Source organism: Urocampus carinirostris, chromosome 14 (genome assembly GCF_059441175.1).
Source record: "Urocampus carinirostris isolate Australia breed hairy pipefish chromosome 14, RoL_Ucar_1.0, whole genome shotgun sequence".
In the NCBI taxonomy this organism is placed as follows: Eukaryota; Metazoa; Chordata; class Actinopteri; order Syngnathiformes; family Syngnathidae; genus Urocampus; species Urocampus carinirostris.
Window position 1 is genome coordinate 25,966,437 of NC_142362.1, and position 15,661 is coordinate 25,982,097.

At 38.6% G+C, this 15,661-nt stretch overlaps 1 protein-coding gene across 13 annotated transcripts in view; it reads left to right on the forward strand.

Annotated features, from left to right (window-relative positions):
- Window positions 1-15,661, forward strand: part of clybl (citrate lyase beta like) — a 117,004-nt gene that overhangs the window by 57,277 nt on the left and 44,066 nt on the right. For 12 of the 13 annotated variants that reach the window (XM_088353389.1, XM_088353390.1, XM_088353393.1 and 9 more), the window contains 4 exons: window positions 2,839-3,027; window positions 8,743-8,844; window positions 9,552-9,645; window positions 12,633-12,800. In XM_088353389.1, the coding sequence (XP_088209515.1) occupies window positions 2,839-3,027; window positions 8,743-8,844; window positions 9,552-9,645; window positions 12,633-12,800 (553 nt within the window). Of the gene's footprint in view, window positions 1-2,838; window positions 3,028-8,742; window positions 8,845-9,551; window positions 9,646-12,632; window positions 12,818-15,661 lie in introns of all 13 variants that reach the window. The other variant, XM_088353398.1, reaches the window with a different exon arrangement.

The window sequence follows — 15,661 nt, forward strand, 5'->3', positions numbered from 1 at the left end:
TTTTATTGTCAGAAGAGCCTGACAGGAATCTGTGGGGTCGAATCAAGATCTAGACGTATACTTTGTGTTTTGTGAATTCATACATGCCGCAGAAATACATTTTGTTTTGCAAAGTTTTGTTGCCACAAGCCTGTTGTAAAATAGCCTCCAGGTAATGTAACCTTTTTATAAGGGACGTATCTAGTATGATAATGCAGTCCCTGATTTCCTGTATTTTTCCCTCACCGTACCCTAAAAAACTGGCTCACAAATAACTTTTGTTTGCTGTTATTTAGAAGAGCAAACTCCTGAGTTTTATGAAGAACAAACAATACAATTTTCAAATTAACATCAGCATCTTCACAAAAAGTGTTTTTCACCAATTGTACATTTTTAAGGTAATGTAAACACATTGATTTCAGAAATGCGAATAAAACTTGAATGAATTAACAGATAATGGGAAAAATATTAGTAACATATGATTGAAGATTTGGTGTACTCGTCAGTTGGCTAGACTATTGGTTACTTGGTATGCACAATGTTGTTCTGTTATATTTACTAGTTCCTACTTTTATGTAGGTCTGGAAAAACGAGACAATGTTTTGGTGATAACCTAAATAAATATACTAACACTTTCCTATATCATTTAATGATTATTCAACGAATCTTTATGACACTGGCATTTGCAAGAGTCAAAGGAACTTTGTGATGGTTGTTGATTTAACTTGTAATTGATAATTTTGATCTAAGGTTGTATCATGTGAATTGAAGGAAGATATAAGCTGAAAAGTGGAGTTCAATTTAAAAGTTTTTTAAGTTTGAGGCCTCCATTACTTTGCTGAACCTGTGGGAGAAGATTTTGCCAAGGGTTTATTAGTTGCAATCTGTTTAAGGATTCTTTAGGTATTAAAGAAATGAGCAGGTTGCAGGATTGTGTATTGTTCAACATAAATACAAGGCTTTGAATACTGGCTTCTTCTGTCAATGTCTGCTGAAAGCAGGAATTTCTGTTAAAGTGCAGAAAAAAATAAAATATCTTCCTTGCCAAACCTTACTTCCATGTTCATTTTCCGGTCGAATGTGATATCAACAACTCTGTGGCCATGCTGTGTCAAGTGTACACTGGACTCGGCAGGATTCCGAGTTTCAGGATGCACGTTAAGGAGCGGCTTGTTCTCTTCACGTTCAGAGGCCCTGCCTCCGCTGGCTGACTAGTTGCCTACCTGTCTTCCCTGCATGGCAGCTTCTAATGATGAAGATGATGGAGGGAATCAAAGAGGAGAGGGAGCTGATGTTGGGGAGAGCACTCCGTGGGGCACCAGGTGATATGGGGAGGGTGCTTTGAAGCAACTTGCCGGACGGCTGTCCATTAATGTAAAAATCCTTCTTTTCAAAGGGCTTTATTCAAGGCTTGAGTAGTTTCAACCTGTAGGGGTCAATGTGTCTTGTGGAATAATATTTCTTACTTTACAGACCAAAAAACGGTCTCTGAGCTGACCATATTATCTTACATTTTTATCTTCAGGAGCATGGTTTCCAAATATTACAAGAGGAATGCAGCCATGATCAGTTTCCAGTTCTTGAAAAAGAGATAAAAGATTATCTGTCTATTGACCTTTAATATTTTGGGCAGTTTGATTTGTAGATGGCGTGTGATTTGGTCCGGTGATCATTGGCTGACAGTAGCTCCCATGAATCAGTTGTTCACGGTTGCCACAAACAGCAGATTTCCTGGCAGGTTTATGGAATGTGAATTATGGACTTGTAAATAACCTTTTAGGTATTACATTACAAAGATGAAGCTGCGGCCATTGCTAGCTCATGTGTGTGACGGCAACAAAGAGCAGAGGTTCCGAGATCACTCTTTTATGGAGCAAATTGTACCACGATAATTTTTTTCCAAACATGTGTACTTTGATACAATGGTGTTCATATTTACTTCAATTCTACTTCATAATATACCATAAAAACAGATTTTCTCTGTCAGTTTCCCTTGCTGAATAAAAAGAGGCTCATAAGCACTCACATTTATTCTCATGCCCTTTAACCTAACTCTACAGAGATTCGTTTAGATGGCTCACCATATTTATTTTGTGTAGTTTCTCAATGATATAAGTGTCTGGCTTTTCTGAAGTGTCATTATTTCTAAAGTAGATTCCATGTTTCTAAAATACATTTCCGCAGACTGATAGTGAAAATGAAAAAAATATGAAGGACACGTTCCAAGAACAAGGAATCAATTGCAAGAGATTGACATTGTTGTAAGTAGCTGGAGGAAGTTATTTCTGACCAAAATGATTATGCTAACTTCTCTTTAATTACCAAAACTCTGTTGCCTATCAGGACTTTGATTTAGTGTTGAAGAGTGCTCTGAGGTACTCACTTAATTCATTTTTTCTTCTTAAAACCATACAATGAGCACCATTATTGAATGCTCAAAATGGCCCATCAATAGTTCCATTCTCTGATCAAACCTGACAACTTATAAGCTTCCGTTTCCGCAAGTTATTTAACCAGGACCATATTTCACCAAGGGAATGAACGTTCACTCACAGGATGCCATTTCCTCTATTCTGACACTCCTCTTTTTATTTTCAGGCATCTGTTTTGAATATAGTGGCATGTGTTTTGTTACTGGTTGAATTCGGAACTGCAGCCTCTCACTTTGATTTTGTTTTCCCTAAGTCTCTCATCCTCACCTCTCTTCCTTCACTGTTTTTGTACAGTGTTGGCTTTCAAAGAACAAAGCATTAAGTGTTTGATTGTTTAATGCTTGAGTGTGCAGTTGTTCATACTCAACATATGTTAACTGTCACAACACTACATTTCTAATGTGTTGTTCTCCCTCCCTTTTCATAGAGCGAGGCAAGAGAAAACATTCCCAAGATGTTGGCTGAACTGGACCTTGGCAGGACGGAAAAGTGTGTGAGGATAAATTCGGTGTCCAGTGGTTTAGCTGAGGCTGACCTTCAAGTTGTCCTCCAGGGTGAGGTTCTCCCACGTGCTCTTATGTTACCTAAAGTTGAGGACACTCAAGAAATTCATTGGGTAAGTTCTTAATTTGTTTCTTCATGGAGGTTTTATAGCTATACCCAAAGTACTCATATTTTTTAAGGTTCATCGTGCTGTTCGGTAAAATAATTTAAAACTACATCACTTTAAAACACTGCTTCAGATAAGTTGTGTACAGTGGCTGTAGTGGAAATTTACTCCCTGATATAATGAAAAAATAAAGTTAGATTGAAGTTTTTCTGCTTAATTTCTCTTTTGTAAAATAAATGTATTTTGTGTGTTTCACACCCCACCAAAAATATACTGTGTACTCTTTCCATGTATTTTTTTCTCTTTACATTTAAATAAATAGATCTTTTTTAAATGGATGTTTTTAAATGGGTGTTCTTAAAAGGATGTTTGTTGCAGCAACCAGAGGAAAAAAAGGTAAATATTGAAGATTATTAAAATACAAAACATAATTCTTTATATGAGCAAAATTATCTGCCAACAGAAGAAAAAAAAAAACACTTGGAAATATTATTTTTCTTGTTCACAGTTTTTTTTCTCTATTTTAAAACTTTTCACAACATACACAAACAATTATAATCTTTCCGGTCATATTCGTTCACATTTGATTTAATCTGTCTATATTTTTTTATGTATTACAAGGTTTGTAGCTTTCATAGTTCTAATCAACACAGACAATATATTATCGGCTGCTCTATCCCCAGTCTAGTCGACATTGCCTGGTTGCAATTTCGACTCCACTAACACTAACATTATAAAAGACCATTCCCATCCCGGCCACCACCTTTTTGAATGGTTGCCCTCTGGTAGGCGCTTCAGGTGCTTCCAAACAATGACACAGGCTCTGAGTCAGCGTTCCTCCCCAGGGCCATCACCACCCTAAACAAGCGCTCAAAACTGTGATAAACTATCTTGCAACTTATTAGTGTTGTTTTTTTTCTGTTTTGTTGTCATTGCCAAATAAAACTGCGCTGAAACCTATGGGATTCGAACCTGCAACCTCTTGATCCCAAGACGAGCACTCTACCTCCTGAGATTATCCCGCCGTTTACCATCAAACACAATTCAATTTAATTCAATACTAAACCATTAAGGTCACTGAGCTTCTTTACCTTTTTGTTAAACTTGATTTCTTGATTGTGTTTTGTATGTGCATAATAAATGTTGCTCAAATCCATTGGTCACTGTGGGTGGTTGGTGTGGAATCGGCAATATGATGAGCAATAATTTTAATGACCGATCGCAAGAAAAAAAACAATTACTGTGTGGTGTGTATGTGTGCCTTTAACTCCACATGTCAGACACACCTAACACTCATGCCACCTGAGGGATCTCCTATTTGCCTCCCCTAAAGATAATTAATTCATAATTAGGAATTAGGTCAGTTGTTTTTAAATTATTATTGCTAAACCAACAATTCTCGGAGTGATTATCATATTAATACTCACATAACCACATTCTGCAATATTACCTTGATGATGAGATGGGTTCATTTGACACGATCATATGTGACATATATCAACAAAACTCTCCAACTCAAAACTAAAGAAAGCAACTTCAAAAACAATTTCTCCCAAGGTCGTCTGGGACCATGAAACATAGTCGTATCCTTTTTACACAAACTCTTGCAGTAAGATAAAACCACGGGAATCTTCAAAGCAATGATAACATGCTTTTCCATTTCACAGTAAAAGTGGGAATAGATCCCTGTAGCAGAACCCTCCGATGGACTGTAGTGTTTTTATTGGCTGTCACTGAGAGGTGTGCAGATTTGCTTCATAAGCATTCATCTCAAAAGTGTGCCTTCACTCGCTCAAAACTAGTTTGTTACTGAAACATGTCACATATAAAAATCTAGACTTAAATTAAGTTTTTCTTTTCCCTCCCTAACAATGTCCTTTTGTTGTCACAGATTAAACATCTTTTTTTTCAAACCTGAATTATACCCTACCATAAATGTGCAACAGTGAAAAGTTAAAAATGTATATAATTTATAGTTGGAGGATCTTAAAGGATTTTTTTTTTCTCCCTAACAATGTCCTTTTGTTGTCACCGATAAAAATGTAATTCATCAAACTTAAAGTATACTCACTCAAAGTGCAACAACGAAACATTTAGGGTAAAACATATATGTAGGTTCCTCTCATTAGTCAAAGTGGAAAAAAATGATCTTGCAGGAATTTGATTGACTAAAATCCTGATTTTCAACAATAGAAATAATTAAAGCATAAAACAAAAAAAGGTTTGGATTATTCCATTGTATGCATCAAAGATCTTGCATTGGAAAGTTCACAGCTTAATGTTAATACAAACGTGTGGTTTTATTTAATAATTTTATTCAGGAGAATAGGGACGTTCAATACCAAAGAAATTTCAGCCTGATGGACACATTTTGTTTAGTCATTGATACCAATTCCGCATACTGACACTGATACCTTCCCCATGCAATGAACTTTAAAACACAATATATTTTCCTCAATATGAAATTTTCAATGGCAGTTTACCACCTCTTCAATGTTTATGCTCCTGATCGCTAAATTGACATTGGAAGGCAGCCAGCAATGGTATCAGTTTTCAATAACTTACAAAAGACAAGTATATCACCTAAACCAATACCTGGTATCTGTACTCACCCATCCATACAGGAGAGTAATAATACATTAAAGGAAATCATATTATTCATCACAGAAGAAAAAAATCATACCTTAGGCCCCATATGTATAAAAAACACACACACATTCATCTTAATATTGAATCAATTTAGCCAATCCAAGTGTTGATTTTTTTTAGAAACATTGGCCCACCTTCTATGTTTGTAAACAACTGCACTGAATTGTGGTGATGTTTACCAATAACCACTCAATAATATTGAATAATACATATATGAAATAAAACACGTCATATTTACTAGAGGCTAATAAGCATGTTGATGACATTCATGAGCAAATCTAGGACACACGTGGCAAATAAAAGACAATCTGGGACCATGATACATTTGATCCATTTTTTTTCCTCACAATTTTTTGTCGTATTTTCTTTATTATCCTTCCTGTGTTATTCCCTATTAATTTATTTCATAAAACAAATATTCATTTTTTTGTTGATACTTAAATTCTTGCCCCTGGCATCATCGATTCATTTGTTGTGTTTTGCCAACAACTTTAGAGTGAACAACAATTGATTGTTCGTGCATGTAAGGGGGAAAACAAGTGACTTGTTTATTGACATGCCTTTGTAATGAATGTGTTAATCCACAATCTGATGCACATGCACACACACACGCGCGCCTATGGACACTTCCTATCCTATCACCACAACTTTTCTTTCTTCTATTGTGGCCTTTTCAACTGTTTGAATGCGCATTGAGGCGTCTTGTGTTGCAAGCATGTGTCTGATTCTCTCCACTCTTGTAAGGCAGGCGCAGTAAATCCCCTCCTTCCCCATGTCTATCCCTCCTCCCCCTCCCTCACTTGTTTATTTTTCTCCTCTTTTTATTGATATTAGCCCAGGAGCCTCCAGACTGATTTGTCGCTAAAAGATGGACTCGCTTGTTTCCTTTTGTGTGGAAAATCTTTAGCAGGGGCCTACCTCCTCTCGGCCGCACACCCACATCCCCCTTTGTGACTGACGGGCCTTATTGGGCTGTAACAGGCGTAACCCCCACCTCCTCTCAAAGCAACCCTCTTTTTTTTTTGTCTGCAGGACAATTCTCACACAGATTCGGAGCCGTGCGGCATTCTTTGCCCCGCCACACTATTCGGTGTAGCCAAAAGAATGGCGCCCCCGTCCCGCTCCTCCGCCTCCCGTCACCTCCCCTTATCCCTTTTCTCCGCTTCCCCTCTGTGAAATGAACACTTCAGCAGGCAGGAAACATTTAATCTGGCCTCCTTTTGAAGCAAAATTAATTGAAACTTGTCCCACTATCGCTTCCTTTCTCTTGCTCTCTGCCGAATTATCAGAGAGCTTGCTTAGAACAGGAGCTATTCACCCCTTTTTTGGAAAAAAAAATCAGTTATTCTTGTTTTTTTCTCTCTACCCCAATTGAGTCCCAATTAACGGCCTTAGCTGCGAAAGCAATTGACATCTAATGGCTGCTGTATATAAGAGAAGAACAATGAAAGCACCTCTTATGGCATTTAAATCAGCCACTCCAAGTGCATAATAGCTCAAGACAAGAATACAGGGACGGAAACATGTAATCAAAGCTGCTTAGAGGCTCTTAAAATATGTTATTCCTCCCTGACAATGTCCGTTTGTTGTGTGCTATATCAGCATCATCACCCCTTCAATGGCCTGCCATCTATCTATCTTGTTTCTTGTGTCACAAAAATAGATTTATCTTGCACCCTCTTTTCCCACTCTGAGATGCCCCCTTACCCACATCTCCACCATCCGCCCCATGCTCGAGTAAGCCCCTAGCGTTCACGTTTCCAAGGCAACCAGGCTCCCACCGGGTTGTGACCTCAGATGATTACAGTACAAAGCCTGTTGGGGTCTTGGAAAGGGAAAAAAGACCCTTTTGAAGATGAAAAGTCTTTGATGGGTTTGTATTTATGCAAATCTCTTCAGATATGATTTATCCCGGCTGTGATTGAATGGAGACATGATTAAAATTGGCCCTATTTTGGAAATCCTTCAATGGAGCCTTCACTCTTTCAGACAAGCAAGTACGGATGTACGGTTTGGGTCACCTACCTGAGATTATCTCTGAAAAGGGCCAGGTGACAAAGTTTACTCCTCTGGTTTGTCGAGAAAGGGGCGGGGGACTGGCTTTGAATAGAAATATCTGATGAAGGAGGGGGGCTTTGTGTTTTTCCAGATGATAGATTTTGGAATTTGGGCTATCCCACCAGCAGCCCAAGGCTCGCCGTGAACTGGTCCGTTGGGGAGAAAATAGAACCCTTTGTTGTTCAAAAGAATTAAACTCCAGTTTTAAGATCTGCCTAGGTGAGCTCTATATAGGCAAGGGGAAAAAACGAGGCGCATTGTTGCTCCAGTGGCTCCTGCTATCAGTGTGTGTCTGTGTGTTTGCCTGTGTGTTTTTTAAATCTGGTTTCTTCTCACCTTGATGTGTATGCAAACAACCTGTGTATTTACATGAGCATGCAAAGTATCTGTCGCTGCTCAGAGCTTCAGAAGACTTCACACAAAAGGAAAGAAATATTCCCCGGTGATCATGTAAAATATTTTCATTTGGCTCGCTCCTTTGGCGTTTGAACCTTGGGCCGTGTTTCTTCGCATAATGGCTGCTGACTGAGGGGCGCAAGTTGCTATGTACCCACACGCAGATCAAAATGCTGCAACTTCCTTTGCATTTTTTTTATTCCATGACAGATGTTGAAGGCTGTCATATCGCTTACAAGTATCCAAACATTTCTTTTCAATTTTTTTTCAACTCTTGAATTAATTCTAACACAATAGCGCAGTGTGAGCTCTTTAGAGTGGGCTAATAATGCAATGCTAAGTGCACCTAGGGTGGCAGCTGCATGGTAAGGAGCAGCGACTTTACAGTCCCTAACAGCACAGCACATCTTTTAATTTATTCATTTAAACATATATTGCAAATAAATCATCAAACCGCAGGAAGGGGCTGTTCTTATCATTACTGCTAAATTTGTCATTGGAAGCCAAATAACTTATGTCTGCTGTACTAAACAAATTAATTTATTGTAATTGCAAAGTGCCGTGGTTTTTTTTTCTCTGTTCATGCAAACGGTGAGCTAATGAGTCTGGGTTCTTCAGTTGGTTGACAGGTTTCAGCGCAACTTGAAAGGGCGGCCGCTGACGGGACCCGTTCGTCTGGTGACCTTTGTGGAAACGGCTGTGGGCCTGCTCAACTGTAAGGTAAATTAAAAATGACTAATAGCCTATCCCCCAAGCCCCTCTCAAATCTCAATACACTGTCAGTAAAAAGATGTTTCTTTTTGTAGTATTTTTGTATTATTGTCTATTTTCTTTTATTCTAAAGGCAAAAATGTTCAAATCATTACAAATTGCTTATTTTATGATTGTCCATTGCTCCGGGCATATTTTTCTGTTTGAATATGATGTGCGATGAACGAATAGCATTTAATAACATTGATTAGAATGATTTTGCTTCTGGTTATGTCTTGAAAAGGTTTGTAGCTATCTGGATTCCACGTAACCACTGTACGAATTTAAGCTCTTCGTAGTTTTGTAAACAGAATTACATTTTAAATTGTAGATCTTTCACATAGTTTTCATGCTTCCCTTAAAATGTCTTCATTATGTGAAATGTTTTTTTCAAATTGGAAAAAAGGAGACGCCCTGCCATTTTTCTTTCATGTTTGTGCCCGCTGGCAACTTACTGAGTTGTCTAGTATTCAAATTTGCACCTATTAGCATATTTGATAAGAAGGAATGCACTTTTGTATGAGCATGTTTTTGTCTTGTTCCGTGTGAAGGCAATTCCCAAAACTAGACTGTTTGAAGTTGGAAGAGACAAGGGGTATAATTAGATTTTAAATTTCCGCCGCCGTTTTCGCACCCCCACTGTAGGCCTGTGACGCACCTGCTTTGCTTCCCTCCAGGCGGTATGCGAAGAAATCCATGTACTCGCGCCCAAGGCGGGCCTCCATCACGATGGCGTGGTGTTTGGTTCCGATGACTTCTGCGCCAGCATAGGTACCTATTACACCACTTCCCTGTGTTAATCACGGTTCCACGATTGAGCTTGTGTTGCAGTGGACACCTGGGGGAGTGATGATGGGATGTTACGCATGTAAATAAATGCCTGGTTTTCTAGGCGTGATGATGAAATGAAGAATTGTCTTTCTCTTCCGTTACTCATGAAGGTGTGATCTACTGATTATAGTTTCACTTTGAAAGCTGAAGTACTACCTCCCACTGGTGTAAAGAAATGTAATTTATATTTTAAAAGAATATTAACTGGAAACTCTTATAGAATGGATGTTAGATCAGTGGTCCCCAACATTTTCTGTACCACGAACCAGTTTAATGTCTGATAATATTCTCGCAGCTTGGCCCTTTACAAGATAGTAATAATAATAATAATAATTATGATCCTAAATCCATGGTGTAATGACTAGACCACTAGGGAAGTTATTTTATTCTATCTCATTATAACACTTGTTTTACTCTCGGTAGCACATTGTCGAATGCGTGTAGCCATGATCAAAAACATTTATTGACAACGTACTTCATAAACATGATACCAAAATAAAATATACGTAAACATAAAATAATCAAATGCCTTTTCCTTTGTCATATACATCCTTAATGGTCTAGGGGTTAAGATTCGGCACTCTCACTGCTCCCATATGGGTTCAATTCCCTTTGCATTCAATGTTGTGCAAAGGTGGTCAGCGATATTTTTCGACTGCTCAATAATCGTTCAAATGTTGGCCTGGAGAGTGTTGGGCACCACCATACTGTATTCACCCAAGACACACCACAGGTGTCCCTAACCCTTAGTGGTTTAGGGATTGATCCACCTACCGACTACCATGAAACTTCATGTATTACGCGCACCCAATCTTCAAGTTAATTTGTTGGGGAAAAAAACACATTTGCGTAATAAATGGTAGAAGCAAAATATTGTGTTTTTTTTTTTTAAATAAGGCAACTTTTATGTATATTCTTGCGGCCCAGTACCCGACAACCCACAAGCTGGTACCGGTCCGCAGCCAGGTGGTTGCTGACCTTTGGACTAGATAATGTATTCCTCATTATTATACCACCAGACAGCAATAATTCGGGATTATAGTTATTAGCTTTTAACTTTGTGGACCTACAATTATAACTAACTAACTAACAACTCTGTGAAAATATTTCACAGGTTTCAAAGTAAATTTGACCTTTGCATATATCATTCATCAAGGAATAGGCTAGGCAATATGATCAAAATAAGTAATTTATATCAATATATTTTAAACCCCCAAAATATGTTTTAAATGTTTTGGTTGTTGACAACTCAAGACTACAATGTAATAGACTGATTTTTAATAAATTATTTAGTAATTTATGTCAATTTATGAGTCACAGCATGTTCTTGCATATGAACAATTGTTTGTTATTGTGTATGAGTCACTTAATTTTCACAATTAAGCTAAGTTTCAACAACTATTGTTCAAGTATTACTGATTGGCCTAGTTTAGGGCAAACATAAAAATACACTTTATGCAGAAAATCAGAATATAAAGTCTGATGTTCTGAACAAAGTAGGGATGCTCATAATTGTATGCACTTTCTGCAGAAAATGAGCAAAATAAATATCTGTTTCAGCCGAAAGGAGAAAAAAAAAAACGAATCAAGAAAGGTCTCCGAAACAGCAATTATGACTTCACTAGTGAAAGCCAGACGTGACGTCATCACAAAATTATTGTTTTGGAAGTCTTTTTTTGAAGAAAAAAACAATGGTGCCAAAATCTGGTGCATGCTTAGCAAAAATACTTTGGTCCTGAATCCCAACTTTACAAGCTTCATAAAATTGTTGAAAATTGTGGACAACTTTAAGCCAAAGTCATGAATGTAACACTATGAACTGTAACATATTGCACAATCAAACGCAACAATGTCAAGCATGTTGACTTTCATAGGACAATAGTGTGTTGACACCTCAGTTTCTTATTATTGACATGTGAATACCCTTTTTCATTGCACCTGTTATTGAGCCAATATCCTTTAAACTAGTATTTCTAAACTGGTGGGTCATGGACACAATTCTGGTGGCTTGTGGGCCTTTGCCTTGGCACAATACTAATAAAAAAACCTGAGTCAGTTACACTCCTTAGCCGTAGAAAGCAATAATGCAAGGTGCCACCCGCCATGTCACACCACAGAAAAAGAATGGTAAAGTGTGTTTACACATGTTGAGCATGGCCAAACGCAGATACAGCAAATAATATGATGTAAGGATTTTATTGTAGTCAAGACAAATCTACTCAAGAGAAGCATTTTGATTTCCTTTAAAATACAGCTGATGAATTATTAAAGGGAATATCATGACTGAAATAGTTTTGCTTTTGCTGGTTATTTTGTCTTAAACATTAAAAATGTCTGGCTTAAACTACGCGATCCTTTCATTTAATACATTTGAGAAGTGGAAATTTTGTCTTGATTTTGGTCACAGTTTGTAATAAGGGTGTGGGATGCTGGGTCCTGAAGTCAGACAAGTTGAGATCCAGTGCTTCAAACAACCTTTAAGTCTAGTCAGTGTTCCGATGCTTGCTTTCCCCAAGATTTGTAATTTAAGCTATTTAAAGAGTTATTTACTTTTTACATATGTTGGTGATACCAATACCATTGCAAGTTGTTTATATAATATTGTATCTTTTACAAACTTATTGATTCAACAAATTACCATTGTTTGTCCTGATATGCAACTGCACTACAGTATTGTTTGTTTTGGAGTGTCAAAACCCGATGCCTGGATTCTCTTAAGGCAAAATGGATTTGTTTACTTTCCTCTGATGCATCTCTGCGTGAGAGCAACATTTTTTACAGACGATACTGTATATGTTCCAGACTTCCTCACTCATCAGCCCTCACTGGCCTCACTTCCTGTGCACCCCTCGGCTTCCTCTCACATTAGCCCGGCTCCTTTTCACGCGTTAACACGTGACCCGCATGCTGTGTGTGTTTACCCAAAGGCGCTACACGGACCAAGGATGCCAGGGAGCTGCTGTACGCCAGGCAGAAAGTGGTCACTATTGCCAAGGCTTTCGGGCTGCAGGCTATCGACCTGGTGTACATCGACTACAAAGATGTGGAGGGTTTGAGGCAGCAGGCCCGTGAGGGAGCCCTCATGGGTTTCACAGGTACAACTCCCCCTGTTGTAAGTTTTAATGTTTTTTTTTTTATGATAACGTTGAGGGATTTTAACTACGTATTTTCCACACTATAATGTGCACCTTAGTATGAGGCACACCCCCAGAAAATAGTCTTTTGTGATATTGTTTCAATAAGGCGAACAGGACTATAGAACGAATGACTGCACAAAAAGGTACTGTATTTGTGCATTGATTGATTTGTCGGGATATATCAATGATCACAATTGTATACCATTGGATGCAACAGAAATCGAACTTGGATCGCGGCGAGGTGCGCCAGACCATATTCACTAGTCCACTAGGAATGCAGACAACTCATGAAAAGGTATTATTTATTTATTTTTAGTCACCAAATTATTGATTATTATCGAGCCGGACCCCGATAATATTGCAAGCGGTATTGCATTGCCGACTCGCAAAGTCTTTAAAAAGTGCACATGGTTCTGAACTGAATGAAGGGTAAACACATTGTGGGAAGTAATTTGGTCTCCCTAAAATGTATAAATACATTCAAGGCTGCACACAATCAGAACAGAATGCACAGTTTGAGCGGAGAAAAAGTGAAACAACATTTTATACAGATTTTGAATAACTTTCTGTTCTGGTACTGTGACTAAAAAATGTGTGAAAATGAGATAAGACCTAACGCCTTTTCATGTGTAGTCTGATTCCTTTGTGGTTCTAGTTGATATGATCCAGCTCCCTCTTGCCATGATCCCGGTTCGATCCTCGTTGCTACCATGATGCAGTTATGATCAGCGATAAAGTGTATCAACTTAACAATAATTGCACCAATATGATAAAGCATTTTCAATTGTGTCCACATTTATTATTAAATTTTAAAAGCACTTCATAGTCCTGGAAAAAATGGTAAAAGTAAAAAAAAAAAAAGGTTAAAAGTGTTGAGTTGAACAACAAAATTGAATTGTTAGTTTAAAATCCCACCTGATGTATTTAATATGTTAACATAGTCATGATTGCATGAACTCACAGGCAAACCTGTTAGACCAAGATTGTAAAAACTGAAATATTGACTCTTTGACGTGACACTCATATCCAGGGGTAGACGGTTTGCCAGACTGGTTTCATCCCTTAGACTTGGTTGGATGTCATCATGGGTCTTCACTACTTTTGTCGGATGTTCAAATGAAAGACGGATGTGTAAGGCTTAATTTTTTGTGTGTTTTAAGTATTAAAATTGATTCAATTTGGCAGTGCGCATGGACACAGAAGCTCTCGGCCCTCTCATTCAGTGCTTTTTTGTGTACAGAAAGAGTTTTTGTTTGTCTTCGGAATCTATCCACGCATACATCTGCATTACACCTCTACATTCATCAAAAGCTTGTTGATTTTGGTTACTGACATCGACATAACTTCACAGACGAATTATCAAGACCACTGTGTTCTCCGTGGATTGTTAACGGGTCCGGGAAGCAACAGAGGTGGGATCGGGAGAGGAAGAAACAGCTACTGATGCGGCTACATAATAACTTTCACAACTATAAGCAGAGTTGACCCTGTATCTCACCAACGCCAGATCCATTACCAATGAATGAGTTGACCTGTAGCTACTAAACTATGTGGAAAACCGTCTATTGTATTTTAATTACCACAAAGACCTGATTCAACCCGATGCTAGCATGCAGCTAGCCAGCTGCTTGTTACATCGCTTCCTGCACTGAAAGGAGAAACTCTCAAATTTGGTTGTACTATTGGATAATGACAATAATAATGATCCATCCACCCATCCATCATCTGCACCGCTTATCCTCAGTTGGGTCGCGGGGGTGCCAGAGCTCATCCCAACTATCTTCAGGCAGTAGACACCCTGAATTGGTTGCCAGCCAGTCGCTGGGCACACAGAGACAGACAACTCACTCACTCATTCACACCTAGAGACAATTTGGACCGGCTAATTAACCTGACATGCATGGTTTTTTGAGAATCTGGGAGGAAACCGGAGTGCCCGGAGGAAATCCACACAAGCACTGGGAGAACTTTCAAACTCCACACAGGAAGGTTCGATCTCATGACCTCAAAACTGTGCCGCACATGCGCTAACTGCTGCGCTGCCATACTGCCCAATAATAATGATTCATTAATTAATTTATACTGTTATCTGGTGAGTGGAGACCAGAACAAGAACCTCACTTGCAATGCACCCTTTGGTGATAGTGGACTCGCTTTATAATCCATAAACGAAAATATTGCGCTGTTTCTCAGACAAAATTAGCCCCCAAGAAAGCCTCAATTGTCCATGAAAGCCTTGCCCAAAACAGTGCACCCTTATCCACTGAGTGGAGGGCAGAGAATGAAGGCAATGCAAATTTCTGATGATAGTGCGCCATTTGCTGGCTGAAACGAGTCCCAAAGATTGCATTGTTTATGCCCTAACCCCATAGACTACACGGTTTTTACCAGCAAGTATGGGTCTTGTTTGTGCATAAGTTAAAATTTGTTATTGTAACTTGGCCCGGGAAATTTAATGACAGCAAAATCAATCAACATCAATAAACGCACCGACTTACACCCAACCAGTATGACTGCCACAACTTGGGTTACTCGTATGTTGTAACATGATTAGGACCCATCAATAGGGCCGGTTCTATTCCGTTTAGTGTTTTCAGCAATCACTACCAGTTTAGCTCATATATTTGCTGACTAAGCCAATAGCTTTGCAGATGTGCAGCATCACCGAAACAGTTTTGGGCATTAGTGCCTTGTGCCGTTCAGTAGGCATTTGGGGCACAAATAAATGGAAACCAATTATGGTTATTTATCTCAAAATGGAAACAAGTTGGTTGCTCATTATCAAGCAAAATTGGTACTTTTTCTGTCTCCTGTATTTG